Raw genomic sequence first — 25,152 nt, forward strand, 5'->3', positions numbered from 1 at the left:
GGTTAGTGCCGTCCTGTGGGGTGCTGTCTGGATAGGTGATGGTTAGTGCTATTTTGTGGGGTGCTGTCTGGATAGGTGGATGGTCAGTGCCGTCCTGTGGGGTGCTGTCTGGATAGGTGGATGGTCAGTGCTGTCCTGTGGGGTGCTGTTTGGATAGGTGGATGGTTAGTGCCATCCTTGGCTACTCCCTGCTAAGCATATCTCCTTTCCACCATGTCTCCAGACAAATGTCTCCAAGTGGCAGTTCTTCCTGGGTAAGAAAGAACTGCAGGCTGGGGCTGGGGACGTGGCTCAGTGGTTAAGAGCACATGTTCTTCTTGCAGAGGATCCAGGCTCACTTCCCAGAACCCACATGACAGCTCACAACCATCTGTAACTCCAGGTCCAGGGGAGCTGACTTCAGCAGGCTCCAAATGCATATATGGTGCACATACATGTAGACAAAACACTCGTACACATAAAATAAAAATGGGGTAAAATAAAATGAACTACAGGTATAGAGCATGGACAAAAAACTATGAAGGAGCCCGAGAGAGAGAGAGAGAGAGAGAGAGAGAGAGAGAGAGAGAGAGAGAGAGAGAGAGAAATTGAGGAAAAGGCCAGAACATGGACCTCATATGTCAAAGAGGCATTGAAAGGAAAGAGAGGTTAGGCATGATGGAACACGCTTTTAATCCCAGCACCGGGGAGGCAGAGGCAGGTGGATCTCTGTGAGTTTGAGGCCAGCCTGGGCTACATAGTGAGGTCTGTGATAGCTAGGGCTACACAGAGAAACTCTGTCTCAAAAAAAAAAAAAAAAAAAAAAAAAGAAAGTAAGAAAAAGAAGAACAGGAGGAAGAGGAGGAGGAAGAGGAAGAGGAGGAGGAGGAAGAGGAGGCTGCCTGAGTCAAATGCTGCCATGGAATAGTGAGGCAAGGATCAGAAACAGCCACTGACTTTGGGGACATTATGATCCCAGGTGATCCTGAGAATGGCTTCCAGGCAGGACACCCTCTGTGGAGTCTTGAGGAAGAGTCAAGACACTGAGGGAGGGCAGCCTCCTGACCATCACATTTTTATTGAGGGGTGACATGTGAGGCAGGGTATACACAGGGGATGTAAGGGCTCAGGGTATACACAGGGGATGTAAGGGCTCGGGGTATACACAGGGGATGTAAGGACTCGGGGTATACACAGGGGATGTAAGGACTCGGGGTATACACAGGGGATGTAAGGACTCGGGGTATACACAGGGGATGTAAGGACTCGGGGTATACACAGGGGATGTAAGGGCTCGGGGTATACACAGGGGATGTAAGGACTCGGGGTATACACAGGGGATGGCTGGACTCGGGGTATACACAGGGGATGTAAGGACTCGGGGTATACACAGGGGATGTAAGGACTCGGGGTATACACAGGGGATGTAAGGACTCGGGGTATACACAGGGGATGTAAGGACTCGGGGTATACACAGGGGATGTAAGGACTCGGGGTATACACAGGAGATGTAAGGACTCGGGGTATACACAGGGGATGGCTGGACTCGGGGTATACACAGGGGATGTAAGGACTCGGGGTATACACAGGGGATGTAAGGACTCGGGGTATACACAGGGGATGTAAGGACTCGGGGTATACACAGGAGATGTAAGGACTCGGGGTATACACAGGGGATGTAAGGACTCGGGGTATACACAGGGGATGTAAGGACTCGGGGTATACACAGGGGATGTAAGGGCTCGGGGTATACACAGGGGATGTAAGGACTCGGGGTATACACAGGGGATGTAAGGACTCGGGGTATACACAGGGGATGTAAGGACTCGGGGTATACACAGGGGATGTAAGGACTCGGGGTATACACAGGGGATGTAAGGACTCGGGGTATACACGGGATGTAAGGGCTCGGGGTATACACAGGGGATGTAAGGACTCGGGGTATACACAGGGGATGTAAGGACTCGGGGTATACACAGGGGATGTAAGGACTCGGGGTATACACAGGGGATGTAAGGACTCGGGGTATACACAGGGGATGTAAGGACTCGGGGTATACACAGGGGATGTAAGGACTCGGGGTATACACGGGATGTAAGGACTCGGGGTATACACAGGGGATGTAAGGGCTCGGGGTATACACAGGGGATGTAAGGGCTCGGGGTATACACAGGGGATGTAAGGACTCGGGGTATACACAGGGGATGTAAGGACTCGGGGTATACACAGGGGATGTAAGGGCTCGGGGTATACACAGGGGATGTAAGGGCTCGGGGTATACACGGGATGTAAGGACTCGGGGTATACACGGGATGTAAGGACTCGGGGTATACACAGGGGATGTAAGGACTCGGGGTATACACAGGGGATGTAAGGGCTCGGGGTATACACAGGGGATGTAAGGACTCGGGGTATACACAGGGGATGTAAGGACTCGGGGTATACACACGGGATGTAAGGGCTCGGGGTATACACAGGGGATGTAAGGGCTCGGGGTATACACAGGGGATGTAAGGACTCGGGGTATACACGGGATGTAAGGGCTCGGGGTATACACAGGGGATGTAAGGGCTCGGGGTATACACAGGGGATGTAAGGGCTCGGGGTATACACAGGGGATGTAAGGGCTCGGGGTATACACAGGGGATGTAAGGGCTCGGGGTATACACAGGGGATGTAAGGGCTCGGGGTATACACAGGGGATGTAAGGGCTCGGGGTATACACAGGGGATGTAAGGACTCGGGGTATACACAGGGGATGTAAGGGCTCGGGGTATACACAGGGGATGTAAGGGCTCGGGGTATACACAGGGGATGTAAGGACTCGGGGTATACACAGGGGATGTAAGGACTCGGGGTATACACAGGGGATGTAAGGGCTCGGGGTATACACAGGGGATGTAAGGGCTCGGGGTATACACGGGATGTAAGGACTCGGGGTATACACAGGGGATGTAAGGACTCGGGGTATACACAGGGGATGTAAGGGCTCGGGGTATACACGGGATGTAAGGACTCGGGGTATACACGGGATGTAAGGACTCAGGGTATACACAGGGGATGTAAGGGCTCGGGGTATACACGGGATGTAAGGACTCGGGGTATACACAGGGGATGTAAGGGCTCGGGGTATACACGGGATGTAAGGACTCGGGGTATACACGGGATGTAAGGACTCAGGGTATACACAGGGGATGTAAGGACTTGGGGTATACACAGGGGATGTAAGGACTCGGGGTATACACAGGGGATGTAAGGACTCGGGGTATACACAGGGGATGTAAGGGCTCGGGGTATACACGGGATGTAAGGACTCGGGGTATACACAGGGGATGTAAGGACTCGGGGTATACACAGGGGATGTAAGGACTCGGGGTATACACAGGGGATGTAAGGACTCGGGGTATACACAGGGGATGTAAGGACTCGGGGTATACACAGGGGATGTAAGGACTCGGGGTATACACAGGGGATGTAAGGACTCGGGGTATACACAGGGGATGTAAGGACTCGGGGTATACACACGGGATGTAAGGGCTCGGGGTATACACAGGGGATGTAAGGGCTCGGGGTATACACAGGGGATGTAAGGGCTCGGGGTATACACAGGGGATGTAAGGGCTCGGGGTATACACAGGGGATGTAAGGACTCGGGGTATACACAGGGGATGTAAGGACTCGGGGTATACACGGGATGTAAGGACTCGGGGTATACACAGGGGATGTAAGGACTTGGGGTATACACAGGGGATGTAAGGGCTCGGGGTATACACAGGGGATGTAAGGACTCGGGGTATACACGGGATGTAAGGACTCGGGGTATACACAGGGGATGTAAGGACTTGGGGTATACACAGGGGATGTAAGGGCTCGGGGTATACACAGGGGATGTAAGGACTCGGGGTATACACAGGGGATGTAAGGACTTGGGGTATACACAGGGGATGTAAGGGCTCGGGGTATACACAGGGGATGTAAGGACTCGGGGTATACACGGGATGTAAGGACTCGGGGTATACACAGGGGATGTAAGGACTTGGGGTATACACAGGGGATGTAAGGGCTCGGGGTATACACAGGGGATGTAAGGACTCGGGGTATACACGGGATGTAAGGACTCGGGGTATACACAGGGGATGTAAGGACTTGGGGTATACACAGGGGATGTAAGGACTTGGGGTATACACAGGGGATATAAGGGCTCAGGGTATACACAGGGGATGTAAGGACTCGGGGTATACACGGGATGTAAGGACTCGGGGTATACACAGGGGATGTAAGGACTTGGGGTATACACAGGGGATGTAAGGACTTGGGGTATACACAGGGGATATAAGGGCTCAGGGTATACACAGGGGATGTAAGGACTTGGGGTATACACAGGGGATGTAAGGACTTGGGGTATACACAGGGGATGTAAGGGCTCGGGGTATACACAGGGAATGTAAGGACTCGGGGTATACACAGGGGATGTAAGGACTTGGGGTATACACAGGGAATGTAAGGACTCGGGGTATACACAGGGGATGTAAGGACTCGGGGTATACACAGGGGATGTAAGGGCTCGGGGTATACACAGGGGATGTAAGGGCTCGGGGTATACACAGGGGATGTAAGGACTCGGGGTATACACAGGGAATGTAAGGACTCGGGGTATACACAGGGGATGTAAGGACTCGGGGTATACACAGGGGATGTAAGGGCTCGGGGTATACACAGGGGATGTAAGGGCTCGGGGTATACACAGGGGATGTAAGGGCTCGGGGTATACACAGGAGATGTAAGGGCTCGGGGTATACACAGGGGATGTAAGGGCTCGGGGTATACACAGGGGATGTAAGGACTTGGGGTATACACAGGGGATGTAAGGGCTCGGGGTATACACAGGGGATGTAAGGGCTCAGTGCTGTCTGGAGCCCCTGTTCCTTCTCCCGGCCTCTTCCAGGTCCCTGCCTGGCAATGCTGGCATTTGGAGTGGAAAGAGGTTGGCATCGGGGGTCTGAGTGGTAGGTAGAGAGGTCTGGGCAAGTGGGCAGAGAGCCCAGCACTGGGCTGTTGGCCGGAGGCTGCCCAGGTGTATGTGAGGAGGCGGCGTCTGTCTCCTCTGTGGTCCACGGCTGCTGCTTCTCAGCCTCGGGCAGACCCGTGGCAGGCCTGGCTCTCATCGCTTCCCTGTCTCTCCCACCCCGTGTCTCCCTGCAGAAAGCGGGCGGCGGCCTGCGCCAGTGGAAGCGTGTCTATGCTGTGCTGCGGGCACGCTCGCTCTCGTTGAGCAAGGAGCGGAGGGAGCCCGGGCCGGCGGCTGCGGGGGCTGCGGCGGCCGGCGCAGGTGAGGACGAGGCGGCGCCCGTCTGCATCGGCTCCTGCCTGGTGGACATCTCCTACAGCGAGACCAAGAGGAGGCACGTGTTCCGGCTGACCACCGCTGACTTCTGTGAATATCTCTTTCAGGCTGAGGATCGGGATGACATGCTGGGCTGGATCAGAGCGATCCGGGAGAACAGCAGGGCCGAGGGCGAGGTGAGGCCCTGGGCTCGTGCCCAGCGGGCCACCAGGGCAAGGCAGGGGCAGGGCAAGGCAGGCCTCCTCTCAGCTGCTGTGACCTGGGGTGGCCACTCTGAGCCTCACTCCCTTTCCTAGAGCTATTGAGAGTCCACCTTGGGACGGCCTACCTGGGTTTGGGTGTGAGGACAGACACACAGTGACGGCAGCACAGCTGGCATCCTGAGGGTCCAGTGACGAGCAGACACAATAACAACTGCAGTAAGGACAGTAATTACTGTTATTGTCCGGACTGCCTTGGGCAAGCTCTGGCCCAGAGAGGTCAGCTCCAGGCCAGCCATAGCCTCTGGCAGGACAGAGTGGACAGTCTCCCGTGGAACAGGTTGCAGAATGAGCTGTCCTGCCCAGATGTACTAAGTTGGGGGGCAGTCACGCTGACCTTAACAGAGGCTTAGCCTTTGGCAGCAGGTAGGCAGGGGTTAGGCCAAGTGATTTGGTGGGGATTTGGAGACAGCTAAAAAAAAACAAACAAAAAACCCTGGCATCTCTCTTGGGAATTACCAGTGTCTTCCCTTGGTCTGATCCGCCCAGAGGTCATTTGCCACACCTGTGCAGAGGTTTGTGTCCACCAATGGCGGTGTGCGGTGTGCCTAGGCTCCACCCAGGACAAGCACTTTCACTGATGGGCTCCTCCCCTCCTGAGGAGCCTGGTCCCCTGTTCTGGAGGCCTGGCCAGGCTGTCTCCTTAGTTACTGTAGTAGCGGCCTCTCTTGGTTTGCCTGAGAGGAATACTACACAGTTCCGCACCCAACCCAGAGGCTGCTGTGTCTAGCTCCACCGTGATTATTGCTGAGGTGACTGAGGCTCGGAGATGTCAGATGGCTTACCCAAAGTCACACAACTGCCCAGGGTCAGTGCTGTCCACCTGGTGGATAGAGGCCAGGCTGAGGCAGGGCCAGGGAGGAGCCTTGGTGGAGGTGGTCAGCGGGCACTGACGTGGCGTCTCTCTTCTCCTCCGCTCAGGACCCCGGCTTTGCCAACCAAGCTCTGATCAGCAAGAAGCTTAATGATTATCGGAAAGTGAGGTGAGGCCTGTTCTCTAGGAGAGCCTGTGGTGGGGAAGGAGCCCTGCAAGCTAGGGCGTTCCCAGGCAGAGGTCTCCCATCCTCAGACAGCCCTGGGGAATCGTCTCTAGCTGGAGGGGATGGGGGCCAGTGAGAATGGCATGCCTGGTCACCCCAGATGAAGACACCTCCTCCTCCCTTTTTCCCTCTGCAGCCATAGCTCTGTGCCCAAAGCCGATTCCTCCCCTAAAGGCTCTCGGGGCCTGGGAGGCCTCAAGTCTGAATTCCTCAAGCAGACTGCAGTCCGCGGCCTCAGGACTCAGGACCAGCCTGCAGGAAGCAAGGGTAGGAGGACTGGGCACACTGTGTGCTTGTGCTGGGCAGTGTGTGTCCAGGGTTATTGTGCATGTCTGCCCTAAGTGTGAGCCTACAAGGGTCTGGATCCTCAAGGCTTCAGGGCTGGAAGTTCCTGGATCCCAGTTGGATGGTCCTCTGGTCTCTGCTTGTGTCCTTTGGGAATGAGAGGGTCACTTGCAGGCAGTGCCCATCTTTATGCTCTGGGCTATCAGGAAGCACTTCCCAGGCTGGAGAGATGGCTTGGTGGCTAAAAGCACTTTCTGCCCCTCCAGAGGACCAGAGTTGGGTTCCCAGAGCTCACAACTACCTGTAGCTCCAGCTTCAGGAGACCCAACAACTCTGACATCTCTGGGCACCTACACTGTGCACACCCACACAACCCATGCATACACACATAATTTCTTTTAAATGTCAGCCATGGTGGTATGTTTTTGTGATTTTTTTTCCTGTTTTTTTGAGACAAGGTTTCTCTGTATAGCAGTCTTAGCTAAACTCACTTTGTGGATCAAACTGGCCTCAATCTCATAGAGAATTTTTTTTTTAACTTTTTTTTTTTTTTTTTTTTTTTTTTAAAGAAAGTGTTTCTTTTGGTCATGACAAAATGTACAACACACTGCCACTTCACAGGTTGGTCCTTGAGGCCACCAACAACCATTACGGAGCCATGGTCTCCTTCCTGGGGGCTAAGCACCTCATCTTTTAAACGCTCTCTCAGTGGATGTCATTTTTAACACCGTAGTGTGTGGTTGTGGCATTGAACGCGTGGGACCCTCTGGGCTCCTCCAGCTGATCTAGTTCTCTTAACTGTTCATCCCAGAAGACAGTGCTGCAGCACCCAAAACCCCCTGGGGTATCAACATCATCAAGAAGAACAAGAAGGCTGCCCCAAGGGCGTTTGGGATCCGGTTGGAAGAGTGCCAGCCTGCTACTGAGAACCAGGTAGGTGCCCGCGTTGCTTGAAGCAGGCAGTACATGGAAGGCCCAGTCAGGAGCCAGAGCTGTAGGAATGTGGCACTAGCCTATTCCTCATACACACAGCCTCATGACCAGCTCAAAGAGGGGATCCCCGAGTCCTGCAGAGGGCCCTACTCAGCCGAGGCCCACCCTCACTTGTCCCTTCTAGGTCAGTGGTGAAATGCTCATGTTAGTTCTGACCCTTAGAAGGGAGGCAGTCAGAGCTTCATCCAAGTCCTCGGTGTCCTGCGGCACCTCTGGGCTCTGTGCTCTCCTCACATTAGCCTTCCGCAACTTCCAGCCGTATCCCTAACCCCTCTCCTCTGTCTGCGCCCCCAGCGGGTCCCCCTGATCGTGGCTGCCTGTTGTCGTATTGTGGAGGCGCGGGGGCTAGAATCCACTGGCATCTACCGGGTCCCTGGCAACAACGCCGTGGTGTCTAGCCTGCAGGAGCAGCTCAACCGTGGGCCCAGCGACATCAACCTGCAGGATGAGGTGGGTGTGGCACGGCTGCCTGTAGAGTCCCGTGGACTGTCGTGTGGCACTCACTGTGCGTCCCGTGGACTGTCGTGTGGCACTCATTGTGCGTCCCGTGGACTGTCCTGTGGCACTCACTGTGCACTACTCTAGATATCCTCATCATTGGGCCTGAGTGTCCAGGGGGCGGGAGAAAGCCTGTCCAGTCAGCCAGCCCCAGTGGGCTGCTGGGTGCTGAGACAGAGGCAGGCAGTTTGGTTTGGTTTAGTTTGGTTTTTTTCCGAGAGGGTCTTCTGTGTAGCCCAGGCTGATCTTTCTGCCTCTGTCTTCCAAGTGCTAAGATTGTAGAAATGTGCCACCGGCAGGACAGCTGTCCTCCTGGCTGGATGACAATTTTACATGAGCACTTGGGACGGCTGAGTTCACTCAGTTACAGTCAAATATGGGCAGAGCGAGGGCTGAACACTTGCTGGGAACTAAACTTCCAAGAAAGCCGGCTAGTGAGTGGTTTCTTTTAGGCCTCCTGCTGAGTTCTCCCCCACCCCTCCACCCCTCCCACCCCCCTCCCCTCCTCCTGCCCCCACTCCTCTTTGCCGTCCTTTTAGCACCAGGCTGGACAAGAAATGGGGTGCTGGCTGGAGTCCATGGGCCACTGAGGCCCGCAGAGCCCTGGCCTGCAGGAAGGGGATATACCATGCTCTCAGGGTGGCCAGCCACCAAGGCCATAGCCTGGAAAGGGAAGCGGGGCTAAGAGCGGCCTGTGGAGGTGGTGACACCTCCCCGAAGAGCTTGTAGCATGGCTGGTAGTTCTCAGATGATTCCTAGAGTCTGAGGGTCCCAGAGGGGCTTTGACACAGGCCAAGACCCCTCCCTTTGCTAGGACAAAGGCCATCCTGCTTTGCTCTGAATGTTACCTTGGATTTTTTTCACATCTGTTTATTATTTGTTGAGGGGCCCACTATACGTGCCATGGCACATGTATAGAGGTCGGAGGACATCTTGTGGGATTGGTTCTCTCCTTGCACCATGTGGGTCCCGGGGACTGGTCACACTTGGCAGCCAGTGTCTTTGCCTCTTGAACCTCTCTCGCTAGCCCGCCTCGGATGTCTCTGTAGGACTCCATTTGACCAAAGGGAGTCTACTGAAAAAGGCTTTGGGTGGAAGCCGTGAATCTGGCTAGGGAAGCACGGTAGACCGGGGACAGAGTATTGGTGTCCCTGAGATGGGAAGAGAAGACAAATAGATGTGGCATCAGGAACAAAGAGAAGCGTGATCTGTCATCGAGGGCTTGTGTATAAGAGGAGGGACTGCTGAGGGCTGGAGCAGGGGCAGCCTCCAGAGTTCCTGAGGTGTAGGAGAGCAGGCGGGTGGCCCTAGTAGGGAATGACAGCATTGTTCAAAACTCATGGAAGGGCTGGAGGGTTGGACAAAAGGTGGCCACATCTTCTGTGTTTGGGGGTGGGGACAGTAAGGCCCAGGGCATGTGATGGGTTCCTGGAGCCTTTGACCTTGAGCCAGTGGACAGTGGGGAGCATTTGGTAGTTCTTACACTGACCTTTGACCTTGAGCCAGTGGACAGTGGGGAGCTTTTGGTAGTTCTTACACTGACCTTTGACCTTGAGCCAGTGGACAGTGGGGAGCTTTTGGTAGTTCTTACATTGACCTTTGACCTTGAGCCAGTGGACAGTGGGGAGCTTTTGGTAGTTCATCCACTGGGAGGCACAGTCAAGAGCACCAGAGTGGTGCTGAGGCTTCGTGACAGCTGAGTGGAGAGCGGGAAGAGCAGAGGGTGGGGGAAGAAGAGGCCCCTGAGGTGTCGGGGTCACTGAAGGTCAGGCTGCTACAGTGGGCCCTGGGTAAGTAGAGGCAGAGAGGGAGGAACGAGGGGCAGAGGCCATAAGGGAGAGCTGCCAGTTGCAGGAGGAAGAGGGTGGCTTGAAGAGAGGCTGAGGGGGGTGAGTCAGATGGCGGCCCCATTGAATCTGGGGTGATGGCACATCACCTGTACGGGTTGACGGTATCCTCAGCCCCTGACTGAGTGGGGTCATGTGACAGCCTAGAACCAAGGGACTGCTGTCTGGGAAAAGGCAAACTGGCACCAGCTTGGAAGGGCAGAAGGACAGGCTCTCAGGAAGCTGGTCACAGGAGACCGGAGGCTGAGCAGAAAGGTCTTAGGTTTGGCGGCCGGGAGATGAGAGGCGCTCCCTCCTCAGGACCGAGAAGGAGTAAGGATGGAGAGAGGCCTGTAGGAGCTACTCCACTGGGTCAGCATGAAGTGAAATACATCAGCTCGCCTTGGCCAGGGAGAAGAGGGGCCAGACTTGGAGGGACGGCTGGCCTGACCCAGGGTCAAGCAGGCATGCCCAGTGTGCTGACTGTGCAGTTTGGTAGCATCCATCCGTCACACTGGTTCCTTTGGGGTGTGCAGGAAGTCAGTGCTCTGTGTGGAGTCTGTGGAGAGAGGGTGATGTTGGGGACTACCTGGCACTAAGCTGAGGCTTTTTGTGATAAGTGTGCATAGGATTGTATCTTCTATTGACCATGTTCCCATGCTTTCTAGGCAGTTCTGAGTGGTTCCCAGGAGGGTAGCTAAGCCTAGTTCCTAGCTACAGCATGTAGGGTGTTGGTGCCCCCTGGTGGACAGAATGACCTAGTGGTTCCTTCTTTATTAGAGCAGTTTCTCTACCCTACCTAGCTCAGTGGCCATTTGGGGCAAATTATGTATTGATGCGTAGTGTGTGTGTGTGTGTGTGTGTGTGTGTGTGTGTGTGTGTGTGTGTGTGTGTGTGTGTGTGTGTTCTTTTGTATTGTACTGGAGGTCATTTAGCACTATCCCTGGCCTCTATCCATCCATGTGTTCCGTGCTCCCAGATACTGCCAAACACTCCTGGGGGTCATGAGAGCGTTTGGATCCCTGCCCCTCACAGAGCCCAGCCTTACAGGAGGTAATGACAAGCAAGCAAAAGAAACACCTGGAAGAAAGTCAGAGTGCAGTGCAGATGACCGGGTAGTGGCATCCGTGGCTGCTTGGGCTTTGGGAGCGAGACAGGGTGAGGGGCCAGCCCTGTGAAGAGCAGAGGTTCAGTTCCAGCAGGGGCAACATGTGCAAAGGACCTAGGATCAGAAGGGGGCAGCATGTGAGGCCTGTGCTGTGGACACTTAGATTGTGGGTCCAAAGGGTGGTCTGAGGGTCACCCTTAGGCAGTGTTGAACCCACTGGACTAGCTGGAGTCAAGTTTGTGTTCTGGACAGACATGGAGGCCTGGGCACTTGGGTGGCCTGGCAGCTCCTAGACCTGGTATGGATGTGGGATATGGGCACCTGGGACGAGCATGCCTTGTCCTGACCTCTCTGCTCCTCCTCAGCGCTGGCAGGACCTCAATGTGATCAGCAGCCTGCTCAAGGCTTTCTTCCGAAAGCTGCCGGAACCCCTCTTCACCGACGGTGAGTAGTGGGCAGAACTGGAGGGTGAGGGAGAGGGACATACCATCCATGCCATTCCTCACCACTCCCTGCCATACACACATTCTCTCTCTCTCACTCGTGGTTGTTGGTTTTAATTTTGAGTTTTATTTTATTTATTTATTATTATTATTATTTTAAAGATTTATTTATTTATTATGTATACAGTGTTCTGCCTGCATGTATGCCTGCAGGCCAGAAGAGGGCGCCAGATCTCATTACAGATGGTTGTGAGCCACCATGTAGTTGCTGGGAATTGAACTCAGGACCTTTGGAAGAGCAGCCAGTGCTCTATTGAGCCATCTCTCCAGCCCGAGTTGTATTTTATATGTATTTCTTTTTATTCTATTTTTTAAAACACCAAAGGAATCTGTGCATGTCAAACATAGAGTCTGTGCAGCTGTGTGTCAGTCCTGTCGCTCTGTCCTCCTGCCGCGCTGTCCTCCCTCCTTGAGGTCATGGCCATCCTCTGAGCATTCACTGTAGTCTAGCTTTGCTCCCTGAAACAGTTCTCCAAATAGGAACTGTTACTAAACTCCTTCATGGACCAAGACATAGGGGCTCAGAGAGGTAAAGTGACTTGCTAAGGTCACCCAGCCTGTGAGTGACACAGCCAGGATTCCACTTCAGGCCTCTGGCCACAAACCCATCGACAGCCCATGTACTCAGCTGCGTGTTATTAACAGCTTGAATGGGTATAGCAGTGCACGCCTTTAATTCCAGCACTCAGGAGGCTGGGGCAGGAAGATGATACTTTTGAGGCTAGCCTTGGCTACACCAAGAGCTATGAAACAGAAGCCTATCTCAAAAACAAAATCACAGACTAGACATCATGGCACACACCTTTAGTCCCAACACTTGGAAGGCAAAGGCAGGCAGATCTCTGTGAGTTGGAGTCCAGCCTGGTCTACATAGTTCCAGAACAGCCAGGGCTAGGTAGAGAGACCCTGTTTCAAAACTCAAAACAAAACAAAAATCATAAACAGGCAGACAAGCCAATTCTGCCATGCTGTTGTGTTTCTTTCCTGACTTTTATGCTGTGAGACACCCAGACCACCATGGGGTGGAGTGGGTAGACTAGCTCTGCAGGAGAGGGTCCTGGTTTGTTGCATTTTCCAATTTCTGTGGTGTAAAAATATTCTCACTGTGACTTATTTCAAGCCACCGGCATGGTGTTCCCAACACAGACTAGGAAAGAGACACGCGCTTGTACCTGCGGAGCCAGTGTGAGCAGGCTGCGACTTCGCTGTTGAGTTGATCGTAGCAGCAGCTGGATCTCAGGCTGGAGGGACGGCTCAGAGGTTAAGAGCACTGGCTGCTCTTGCAGGGGACCCTGGTTTGATTCTCAACACCTGCATAGTGGCTCACAGCCATCTGCAGCTCACTTCAGGGGATCCGGTTCCCTCCTCTGACCTCCCTGGGCACCAGGTGCACACGTGATATAAACATACACACAGGCAAAACACTCAGACACGTGAAATCAAAATCAGATTCTAGCCGGTGCCTTTTCTGATTGCTCCTCTACTGGTGGGTGTGTAGATCGCCTTCCACCTTCCAGCGCCCTTCCTTGAGTCTGTCCTTACAAGACTGGCCCTCTTCTGTAGGTGGGTGTTCAGATGCGGAGTGGTAGGTCAGTGTCTCCCTGTGAGAGCTGCTGTGGATTGCACACTGAGGAGGCTGAGTTCACACTCCCATTATTAGCACAAGCAAGTGTGTCTCTGACATACGTGTCATAGAGTTTCATTCTTTTTTGTTGTTTTATTTTTACTTTTTATATTTTATTTCTTTTGTGGGATGTGGGGCAGGTGTGCATGTGCTGCCTGTGGAGGTCAGAAGACCCCTTGCAGGAGCTGGTTCTCCCCTTCCAACCTGTCAGTCTCGGGGATTGAACTCTGGTCGTCAGGCAGCAGCCCTTTTGCCTGCCACGCCATCTTATCAGCCTTACTTTATTTCACTTCTCTTTTCTTTTGGTTTACTCATTTACTTTATGTGTATGGCTGTTTGCTTGCATGTATGTCTCTGCCTGGTGCCTGAGGAGGTTAAAAGAGGGTTCCAGATCCCCTGGAACTGGAGTTACAGTGTGGGTGCTGGGGACTGAACTTGGGTCCTCTGGAAGAGCAACAAGAGCTTTGAACCACTGAGCCCTGTCTTTGGCCCACTCTTATTGTTTGGTTTGAGACAACAGAAGTTACTCAGATTGGCTTTCAGTGTCTGGTTGTCTCTTACCTCTCCTCCTGAGTATGTGGAATTACCGGCAGGTACCACCACACCTTGTTTATTTTTTTCCTTTTCTGCAGCCTGGGCATCAAATGCAGGGCCTTGCACATGTGAGCATGCACTGGGATGGCAGCCTCAGCTTTGTTCCAAGTGTTTGAAGTTTTTGCTGATCAGTAGGAGGGATGGTATCTTGTTATGATTTCATTGTTGCCCCCATTTCTAGGGAGACGCAGCCTTTTTCCCTTAGTTTATTGGCTCTTTCCATTTCTTCTGTAATTGAGTCTTCCTGCTCTGTACCTGTATTTCTGTTGGGTCATCTTTTTCCTCTTGATTTGTGGGAACAAATGCATTGACCCTTGTTGATCTCTACAATTACTTGTTGTAGCATCCTCTCCTCCCCCTGCCTTTTTTACTTTTTTCTTAGACAAGGTCTTGCTAGGTACCCCAGGATAACTTCATACTTGAAGCAGTCCTCCTGCCTCAGCCTTCCGGATGCTGGGATTACAGGTTATACCATCATAGCCAGCTGCCATTTCCCTTTGGACTTTTCAGTTTAGAAATGGAAAACTGTTTAAAATCTTAAAATTCTTCCCATTTTTATTATTTATTTCTTATTTTTCTTCTTCCTATTATTATTATTTGTTTTTGTTTTGTTTTGTTTTGTTTTGTTTTGTTTTTTTGAGGCAGGGTTTTTTTGTGTAGCCCAGGCTGTCCTAGAACTCACTCTGTAGACCAGGCTGGCCTCAAACTCACAGAGATCAGCCTACCTCTGCCTCCCCAGTGCTGGGACTAAAAGCGTGTGCCACCACTGCCGGCTCTATTTACTTATTGAGTGTGGAGGAGAGGGAACCACAGCCTGCATGTGGAGGTCAGAGGTCAACTTTCTAGAGTCAATTCTCCTTCTACCAAGTGGGACCTGAGGATCAAACTCAGGTCGTCAGGCTTTGCAGCAGATTTATTTACCCATTGAGCCATCTCACAGACCCCAAAACAATATTTTTAAATGCCTAAACACTTTAATGGGTTGAAAATCTCATGTTTAGGCCTTGTGATTATAAAAATATTTTCTTCTGTGATTTTGTTTTTCCTTTTGAGACAGGTTCTTACTCTAACTTAGGCTGGCCTTAGACTTAGGGAAATCCTCTTGCCTCAGCCTCCTGAGTGCTGAGATTATAGGCATGAACCAGCATGCCAAGCTTGCCTTTGCTCTTTTAATAATTACATTACATTTGTTTGTTTATTTATTTAGTATGGGGAAGGAGTACGCAAGCTTGCCAAGTCATTCATGTCGAGGTCAAAGGGCAGCTTGCAGGATTCAGTTCTCTCCTTCCACCACGTGGGACCCGGGGGTTGAACTCGGGTCGTTAGACTTGGCAGCAAGCACTTTTACCCACAGAGCCGCCTCGTAGGCCCTCACCTTTGGTGTTTTGATTTGTATATTAGGCTCTGTGTCCTGGAACTAAACTAGCTGGTGTTGTATGATGTAGAAGTGGGCGCTCTCTCACTGGTCCCTGGCATGTGGGGGTGCCTGCATCCTCCCCGCTGCCCCCCCATGTGCACACCTTCAAAAGCCAGTGACTGACATCCAGTGTCTTCCTGCATCACTCTACACCCGATTTCAGAGACAAGGTCTTTCACTGAATCTGGGGCTCCCAGTTAGTGAGTTCCGGGGGTCCTCCTGTCCCCCCTCTTCCAGTACTGGGGTGACAAGGCATGATGCCACTCGAGCTTTTTTTTTGAAATTTATTTATTTATTTGTTCATTTTATGAATATGGGTGCTTTGTCTGTGGTCTGCATGCATGCCTACACACCAGAAAAGGGCATCAGATCCCATTATAGACAGTTGTGAGCTGCCATGTGGTTGCTGGGAATTGAACTCAGGACCTCTGGAAGAGCAGCCAGTGCTCTAAACCTCCAAGCCATCTCTCCAGCCCCATCACAGTAAGCTTTCCATGTGGTGCTGTGGATCCAGCATCCTGGTCCTCATGCTGGTACAGCAAGCATGTCCCCCACTGAGCCATGTCCCTGGCCCTAAACCATATTCTTGACAGTCCTTGCACATGGCTCATCTGGACAAACTATGTTTTATATTTTGGGGTGTTGGGGATGGTATTGAGGGCCTGGCCATGCTAAACTCTTATTTGCTGGAAGTTCCATCCCAGCTAACCTGATGGAGGCTGCACCCCCATGGAGCATGGGAAAAAGGGCTTCGGTATTAAAATTCCTGGGACATCTTTGGGAACCTCAGAATCTGGGGACTGTTGAGGTCGGTGAGGTGTCTGAAGACTCTTCTCCTTATTTCTGACCTACTGAGTCTTGAGATCCTTGGCCTGAAGACAGGGGTGGGGACCCTTTGCAAGGATCAGCAAAAAGCCCTGGTCTTGCCTGTAGCAATGCCTTCCCCTCCTGGCTGGAATCCTCAGTTCCCAGAGTGGGGAAGGGGCTGCCTCCACCTCTGAGCATCTCTCCTGTCTTCTAGACAAATACAATGACTTCATCGAGGCCAATCGGATAGAAGACTCCAGGGAGAGGATGAAGACTCTGCGGAAGCTGGTGAGGACAGGAGCATGTCAGGCAGGAGGGGCAGCCTGGTGCCACCCCCCCAGAGGCTTTGGAGAAGCCTTTCTCCACCGATAGCCTCAGTTTCCCCATCTGAACCAAGGAAGGGGGTTGGCAGGTGGATTCCAGCTCCCTGCGGTGGGGCAATGGGAGTCTCTTTGGAGCATGGTGGAGGTTGGATTGGAGAGACTGCCACAGCCTGGTCCCTTTTCCCTCCTCCTGTCCCCTAGATCCGGGATCTCCCAGGACACTACTATGAAACGCTAAAATTCCTCGTGGGCCATCTCAAGACCATTGCAGACCACTCAGAGAAAAACAAGGTGTGTGTAATTCCCTGGTGGAGTCTGGGAAGCACTGGCTGCATGAAATTCGTGCCTCCTCAGCATGATCTGAGGCCCCGTAATCCCCACCTCCAACACTTATTCTACACCTACCACACTGGGCCAGTGTACCAGCCTGAAGCTGGGCCAGTGCCATTCCCTCATAGAGCCAGCTCCTGAGTTGCTGAGGACCATGTAGAGGCCAAGAGCCACAGTCCCCCATGCCAAGTGGCATCTGTCCTCTGGTCCAGTGCCAATCCCTTCCCTTTACGTCTTCCTAATCCAGTTCTTTCTGTCTTTTGGTTCTGCAGTAGAGAAAAGGAGAGGAATGAAGGGATTCCTCCCTGTTCTAAACTACACTTAGAATCTCCAACATGTCTCCCACACCAGAATCCCCATACTATCACAAACCACGAGGGCTACCCTGGATGGGTGTGTGAGGTGGGCACTGATCATGGCTGCCAGGCCTGGAAATGAGAGAGGCTAAACATCTGGCTTGTACTTCACCTGGCAAACCTCTCCATGCCCATGTGGGGATGTTCAGCCCCTAATCTCGGAACAGATCAGGGTTGGGGATGGGAGTCTTAGTGACCTGGAGTAAAGGGTACCGGTGATCGTTCTCAAAGCAATGATCCTGGGATTTTTCCCTCCCCAACCCAGATGGAGCCCCGGAACCTGGCTCTGGTCTTCGGGCCAACGTTGGTAAGGACATCTGAGGACAACATGACAGACATGGTGACCCACATGCCAGACCGCTACAAGATCGTGGAGACGCTGATCCAGCACGTAAGTGCCCATTGTGTGCTTGTAGCCTGGTGCCCAGGGCCAGGCTCTGCTCCTGCCCAGCCTGGGTGCCCCAGGATGCTTGCAGCAGCACCTGCAGCCCAAGAGGATACTGCTGGGGGATGCATGACCTTCAGCAGTGACAGGATGCCATCAAGGCAAAACAACAATGCATCCAAGTCCTTAGCAGAGGAACAGGGGTGGAAGTGGAGTCAGGGAGGAGCAGGGATAGCAGAGACTGGCTGCAGAGGGTCCTCAGGTTGTTCCAGGAGAGGTGGCCGGCAGAACTGGGCACACAGGTGTCAGGAGGTCTAGGCTCCAACACCCGCTGGGTCAGGGGGCACAGATGGTGTAGGAAATGGAGCAGAGATCAAGGCCACATTCTCCATGGTGCTCTGGTGCAAGTCACTGCTTCACCTCCCTTCTGACTCCTGGAGGGTCCAGGGAGCCCCTATATTCTGCTATATCAGTGGTTCTCAACCTTCTTTTTTTTTTTTTTTTTTTTTTTTTTTTTGATTTTTTTCGAGACAGGGTTTCTCTGTGTAGCTTTGTGCCTCTCCTGGAACTCACTTGGTAGCCCAGGCTGGTCTCGAACTCACAGAGATCCGCCTGCCTCTGCCTCCCGAGTGCTGGGATTAAAGGCGTGCGCCACCACCGCCCAGCGGTTCTCAACCTTCTTAATGCTGTGACTCTTTAATACAGCTCCTCGTGTTGTGGTGACCTCTAACCACAAAACTATGCTGTTGTTACTTCATAACTGTAATTTTGCTACGGTTATGAATTACAAAGTAAATATATGTGCTTTCTGATGGTCTTAGGTGACCCCATGAAAGGGTTGTGACCCATAGGTTGAGAAGCACTATGGTGGGTCCTTGCTTTTGTCTAGGGAGGATGAAGAAACCATAGTGGCCAGCAGAGGGCGATAGAGGCCTCTGCCTTCTGAAGCCCACCCAAAAGGCAGTTTGCCGACTTCTAGGGGCTCAGGGATTTCTTACCAATCTGTGACAGCCACAAAGTGTGGACCCAGAGTCCTCTTCTGCAGAGGGAGTAAGATTAGCCATTGGTCACAGGAAGGAAGCTCTGTTAACCCCACTTTATAGATGAGGAAATCAGGGCTCAGAGAGGTGGTGACTTTCAGGTCTCACACCAAAAGATGGCATCTCCAGGATTTCAAACAGGTCTGTCTACCCAAGTCTGTGCTCCCTCCCTACCACCTCCCCGCTTCCGGCCAGAGCTGAGGAATGAGGCTTCAGGTCAGGGAGTGAGGCAGCAGCGGACTTCGATCATGCTGACTCTGTGGCCTGCCTGTCCGTCCTACACCCCGTGGTCAGGGCCATGGCTGCAGGAGGGAGCACTGTGGCCTCTTCTCCACCTAAAACTGCTATGGGTACCATGAATCTCCTTTGTCCTGGGAGGGTTTTGTTCTCGAGTACCAGGATCTCCAGAGACTCCCACAAGAAGAACCACGGTTAGGAAGGAGGGCTTCTGGCTGTGCAGTTTCCGGAGAAGTTGCCAGAAGCCTGAGGTCTGTGGTCAACACAGGAATTGGAACAGCAGCCTTAAGAGAGAAGGCAGGCCCTTAGCAAGCCTGTTTTTCCAGAGGCAGCATCTGTGCCTGGGGTGGGGGTTGGGTCACAGGTGTGCATGTCTGCCTCAGCGCCTAGCCTAGTGCGTAGTGAATGCTCTGTTTGCTAAGCGAATGAGTCAGCAATGAGTGGACCTCTGAGGCTAGGCCGGCTGGCTTTCCACCCAGGGACTCATTCTGACAAAAAGCTGAGCTGACGACCTTCCCTTCCCAGCCTCCCAGGCCTGGGGACATCTTTGATGCTGAGCAGGCTCCACCCTTGCAGCCCCCTTGGGCCACCCACCTGAGAGTCCAGGGGCTCTCTACAGGAGCGGCAGAGACCAGGCAGGGGTAGGCTGTAGAGGCTGGTCAGCCCTGGCCAGACAGTGACCGCTGGAATTAGTGGGTAACATTGACTCTGCCTGGAGTTCCAGCCAAAATGGCTTCCAACAGGGGTTCCTGTCACAAAGGGAAGCCTAGAGCAGCCAGCAGGAAGGGGTCTCCAGGCATCCAGACCAGACTTCCTGAGGTAAAGGGTGGGAAGTGAAGGGTGAACAAGACTTCTACAGAGCAAAGAGAAGCGCAGACCCAGGTGCTTGGTGGAGGTCACCCCACAGCCCTGTTGTGTTCCCCGAGTCAGCTGGCATCCAGAGCCTACGGTGGGGGATTTAGTCTTTTATTCAGCACATGTGGGACCCTAACACTTCTCAGCCTTGGCATTTTGGTCTTCTTCCTGTGTTAGGGATGGTGCCCAGGGACTTGGCCGTGCTATGCCAGAGTTCTCGCACTAAAACGCGTCACAGTCTGACTGTGCCCTCCTGTGTGTTGGGAATGGGGGTATTTGATACCACTACCGGCCCCCAGCCCTCGATGCCAGGCTGTCTCATCAACTGTGACAATAGGAAAGAGGCCTGTGTCAGGCAGGAAGAGCAAATTCAAGGCCATCCTGGACTTCATAGAATTTTTTTTTAAAGATTTATTTATTATGTATACAGTGTTCTGTCTGCATGTGTGCCTGTGGGCCAGAAGAGGGCGCCAGATCTCATTACAGATGGTTGGGAGCCACCATGTGGTTGATGGGAATTGAACTCAGAACCTGTCTTGAAAAACAAAACAAACATAAAAAAAAAAAAAAAATCTACACTTCTGTCCATTTTCTGGTAGATGTCATGATTCTTATTTTCCTTATGACTAGATAAAATTCCGTTGTGTGTATATTACATGTTTGTTACCCATTCATCTGGTAGTGGACATCCAGGCTGGTTCCTTTCTTAGCTGTCATGAAAAAATGCATCGGTAAACATGGCTATGCAAGTCGTTTTTAGTTTTCTGAGGAATTTCACACTGTCTTCTCAAGTGGCTGCACCGGTTTATGTCCCCACCAGCAGTGAGGAAGCCCCTTTCCTCACATCCTCAACAGTACTGGTTACTCTTTGTCTCCTCCTCTTCCTCCTCTCAACCTTCCTTCTTCTTCCTCCTCCTCCTTTCTTTTTTTGAGGCTGGCCTTGAACTCCTGTTCCTCCGGCCTCTACTTCCCGGAGCTGGGGTCATATGTATGCACCACATTGCCCACTTGGGTCCTCTTACCCTGTCCTTCGTCTGTTTCATTACTAGGGCTCTGGAGTATAGTTTGAGCTCGGGAATTGTGATGTTTCCAGCACTGATCTTTCTATTTGGAATTGCTTTGGGTATTTGGAGTCTTTTGTACTTGCTTATGATTTTTTGTTTGTTTGTTTGTTTGTTTTGAGACAGGGTTTCTCTGTGTAGTTTTGGTGCCTTTCCTGGATCTCACTCTGTAGCCCAGGCTGGCCTTGAACTCACAGAGATCCGCCTGCCTCTGCCTCCCGAGTGCTGGGATTAAAGGCGTGCACCACCACTGCCCGGCATCTTACCATTCTTATTGTAGAGATCTTTCACCTGCTTGGTTGGGTTTATTCCTAGAGTTTTAAAAATGATTAAATAATTTGTGTGTATGCGTGCACATGGGCATATGTGTGCCACAGTTGTGTGCTATAGCATATGTGTACAGAAGTCAGAGGACAACTTAAAGGAGTCTGCTGTCTCTTTCCACCATGGGGACTTGGGGGTTGAACCTGGATTGTTAGGCTTGGCAGTGAGCAGCTGTGCCCACCTGTGTGTTGGGGCAGGAGATGGCATGTGTGCCGCTGCATACTTGTAGAGGTTAGAAGATAGCTTGCTGGGGTCAGTCCTCTCCTGCCACCAAGTGGGTCTCTGGGACTGTGCTCAGGCTGCAGCCTTGGTGGCTTACCCTCTGAACAATCTCACTGGCCCTCCTAGGGTTGTTGATTTTTTGGTGTTTTGGTTTTCTTTTTGTTTTGCTTGCTGTTTGAATGGATTTTTTTTTCAGAGTTTCTTCTTAGAGAGTTCATTACTGATATATAGAATGGCTATTGCTTTCTGTCTGTTGATTTTATTATTTGCTAGAAGTGTTCATCGGATCCAAGAGTCCTCTGGTGGAATCTTTTGGGACTTTTAAATGTAGGATCATATTGTCCGTAAATAGGAATACTTTGGCGTCTTCCATTCATGTTTGTATCCCTTTATTTTTTTCTCTTATTGCTCTAGTGAAAACTTCAACCTCTATATTGAATGAGAGTGATGAAATGACCACTTCATTGCATTCCTGATTTTACGGGAAAGGCTTTCAGTTTTCCTCATTTAGTGTAATGTTGACTCTATGTGTGTCACACATGGACTTTCTATGTTGATATATGCTCCTTCTGTTCCCAGTTTGTGCCATGCTTTGGTCATGAGGGATCTTGAACTTTGTCAGAGGCCTTCTCTACATCTATTGAGGTGATCACATCATTTTGTCCTTATTATAGATTTACACATTGTATTACACTTATTGATTTGCACATGTTGACCCTTGTACACCTGGATGAAACCACCTTGGTCATGGTATGTGATCTTCTTAATGTATTCTTGGGTTTGGCTTGCAAGTATTTTGTTGAGAGTTTTTGTGTCTGCTCATCGGGGAGATTGGTCTGTAGTTGTGTTCTGTGTTGGATTCTTGCCTCATTTTGGTATCAGGATATTCTGGCTTTGTAGGGTGACATGAGTGGTGTTCTCCCCTTTCTATTTGGGGAACCAACCATTTCAGGAGTGTTAGCTCTTTAAAAGGTTGGTAGAGCAAGTGAGTTCCAGGAAAGGCACAAAGCGACACAGAGAAACCCTGTCTCGAAAAACAAAACAAAACAAAAAACAAACAAACAAACAAAAGTTGGTAGAATTTGGCAGAATTGTGATAGGCATTTTATTACTGCTTCAATCTGATTGTTTTCGTGGATCTGTTGATATCATCTTGTGGTTCCCAGTTTGTTGGTTTGAATGTAAGTTTTCAAAGGTACTTCTAAGCTTTTCTAGATTTTTCCCTAGTTGTATAAATTTTACTTCCACTCCTGAAAAGGGTGTTATGTAGCCCAGGTTATGTGATTGGGGCTAGCCTTGAACTCTTGATCCTCTGGGATTACAGGTGTGTGCCTCCATACCAGGCTAATTTATCTTTTTCAAAGAGCCAGCTTTTCATTTGCTCGATCCCTTTGTTCTTTTAGTCTCTATTTCACTCGTTTCTCCATGATCTGCATCGTTTGTTGGCATCTATTGGTGTTCAGCTTATTCTCATTTGCATAAGACCTTGAGGCACATCCTTCTGATTTAGAAAAAAATTACTATTATTGTGTGTGCGGGAGTGTGCACGTGCTGTGGTGTGTGTGGGTGTGTGTGCACGTGTGTGTGCGTGCACACGCGCTGTGGTGTGTGTGCGTGTGTGTGTGTGAGTGTGTGTGTGAGTGTGTGTGTGTGAGTGTGAGTGTGTGTGCGTGTGTGTGTGTGTGTGTGTGTGTGTGTGTGTGTGTGTGTGGAGGTCAGAGTGCAACTTTGCAGCATCAGTTCTTCCTTTCTCTTTTTGTGGGTCCCATCACTGAACTCAGGTTGCTAGGCCTGCATGACAAGCAGCTTAACCAACCAGCCATCTCGCTGGCGCCCTCTTATCTTTAATGAAGTACTTATTATTGCTGTAAAGTTTCTTTCTTTCTCTCTTTCTCCTTTTTTTTTTTTTTTTTGTTTTTTTTTTTGTTTTGTTTTGTTTTGTTTTGTTTTGTTTTTCGAGACAGGGTTTCTCTGTGTAGCCCTGGTTGTCCTGGAACTCACTCTGTAGACCAGGCTGTCCTCGAACTCACAGAGATCTGCCTGTCTCTGCCTCCGGAGTGCTGGGATTAAAGGTGTGCACCACCACCGCCTGGTGTAAAACTGAGTTGAATTCCCTCCCTGGTTTCCTAGTGAGTCACTAGACAGTGTATTGTTCAGTCTCCAAGTATCTGTGTCGTTTCTTTTACTGTTGATTTCAATTTTTATTGCATTTTGATCTGATAAGATATATGTAATTATTTTGAATCTTTTGTATTTGTTAAGACTTGCTTTGTGCTAGAATGTAGACCATTTTAGAGAATGCTGCATAAGAAGAATGTGTCCTCCATATCTGTTGAAAGGAGTATTCTGTGGTTACCAGTTAAGCCCATTTGATCTACTGTGTTGTTTAAATTTTTTTCTAGATTTTTTTTTTTTTTTTTTTTTTTTTTGAGACAGGGTTTCTCTGTGTAGCCATGGCTGTCCTGGATCTCACTCTGCAGACCAGCCTGGCCTTGAACTCATAGATCTGCCTGCCTCTGCCTCCCAAGTGCTGGAATTAAAGGCACCATGCTTAGCTAAATTAAAAAAAAATAATAATGTGTACGTGTGTGTTTATGTGTGTATGTGCATGCAGTACCCATGGAAGAAGGTGTAGGGTCTGCAGAAGTTACAGGTGCCTGTGAGCTGCTCAACATGGGTAAGGGAACCAAACCTAGGTCCTCTGGAGAGCAGTGAGTGCTTTTAACCACCAAGATATCTCTCCAGCCTCTTTTTGATTTATTTGTTTGTTTGTTTGTTTGGTTGGTTGGTTGGTTGGTTGGTTTTTCGAAACAAGGTTTCTCTGTGTAGCTCTGCTGTCTTGGAACTTGTTCTGTAGACCAGGCTGGCCTCAAACTGGAAGAAATTCACCTGCCTCTGCCTCCTAAGTGCTGGGATTAAAAGTGTGCACCACAGCCGCCCAGCTAGACCATCTTTTTTAATAAAAAAATTTTGTGTGTATGGATGTTATGCCATGAATGTCAGAAGAGAGTGTTGGATCCCTTGAAAATGTAGCCCAAGCTGCCCTCAAACTCACTCTATAGCCAGGGTGACATTAAACATGTATACTACATGTCTGGTTTCTGTGGTGCTAGAAATCAAACCCAGGGACTCATGGATGCAAGGCAACATGCTACCAACTGAACTACATCCTCAACTCAAATAATTTTTATTATTAATTTTTCTGGTCCAAAGAGTGGCTTTTTTTTTTCCATGCTGAGTAATGAATTCAGAGCCTTGTGCATGTTGGGTAAGCACTCTGCCAACTGAGTCAGCCACCAGCCTGGTTCTTTCACGACACGCAGCCGTCTTTATTTCTTCTGACTCTGTGTTGAAGTTGACTTAGTATAGTACACACTAGAATTGCTACCCTAGTGTGTTTTCAGCTCCCATAGTCCATTGCTTGATGGACTGATGTCTGTCCTTTGACTCTGTCTAGCAGTCTTGGCCGATGAAGTGTGTTTCTTGGAAACAGATAATTGGACCTTTTTTTTTTTTTTTTTTTTTTTTTTTTTTTAAATCCAGCCAGCTAGTCTCTGTTTCTTTATTGATGGGTTGAGACCATTTACATGAAAGGCTATAACTGAGTGGTGTTTACTAATTCCTGTCATTTGGTGGCTTGGGTTATTGTCTTTTCTCCCCAGTACTATTAAGGATTTTTCGGGTTTATTGCTGGACCTTTGTGTATCTCTTCCTCATGAGAGTTACTCTTTCGTGTGTCCT

General features: G+C 50.8%; 1 protein-coding gene across 1 annotated transcript in view; it reads left to right on the forward strand.

The window, feature by feature from the left end:
- LOC131917663 (rho GTPase-activating protein 23) overlaps positions 1–25,152 on the forward strand; it is a 61,418-nt gene that overhangs the window by 14,595 nt on the left and 21,671 nt on the right. The window contains exons 9-17 of the mRNA XM_059271649.1: positions 5,182–5,499; positions 6,505–6,566; positions 6,760–6,890; positions 7,720–7,841; positions 8,196–8,351; positions 11,699–11,777; positions 16,493–16,566; positions 16,803–16,892; positions 17,553–17,678. Of these exons, the coding sequence (XP_059127632.1) occupies positions 5,182–5,499; positions 6,505–6,566; positions 6,760–6,890; positions 7,720–7,841; positions 8,196–8,351; positions 11,699–11,777; positions 16,493–16,566; positions 16,803–16,892; positions 17,553–17,678 (1,158 nt within the window). The remainder of the gene's footprint in view (positions 1–5,181; positions 5,500–6,504; positions 6,567–6,759; positions 6,891–7,719; positions 7,842–8,195; positions 8,352–11,698; positions 11,778–16,492; positions 16,567–16,802; positions 16,893–17,552; positions 17,679–25,152) is intronic.

This window comes from Peromyscus eremicus, chromosome 8a, assembly GCF_949786415.1.
Source record: "Peromyscus eremicus chromosome 8a, PerEre_H2_v1, whole genome shotgun sequence".
Lineage (NCBI taxonomy): Eukaryota > Metazoa > Chordata > Mammalia > Rodentia > Cricetidae > Peromyscus > Peromyscus eremicus.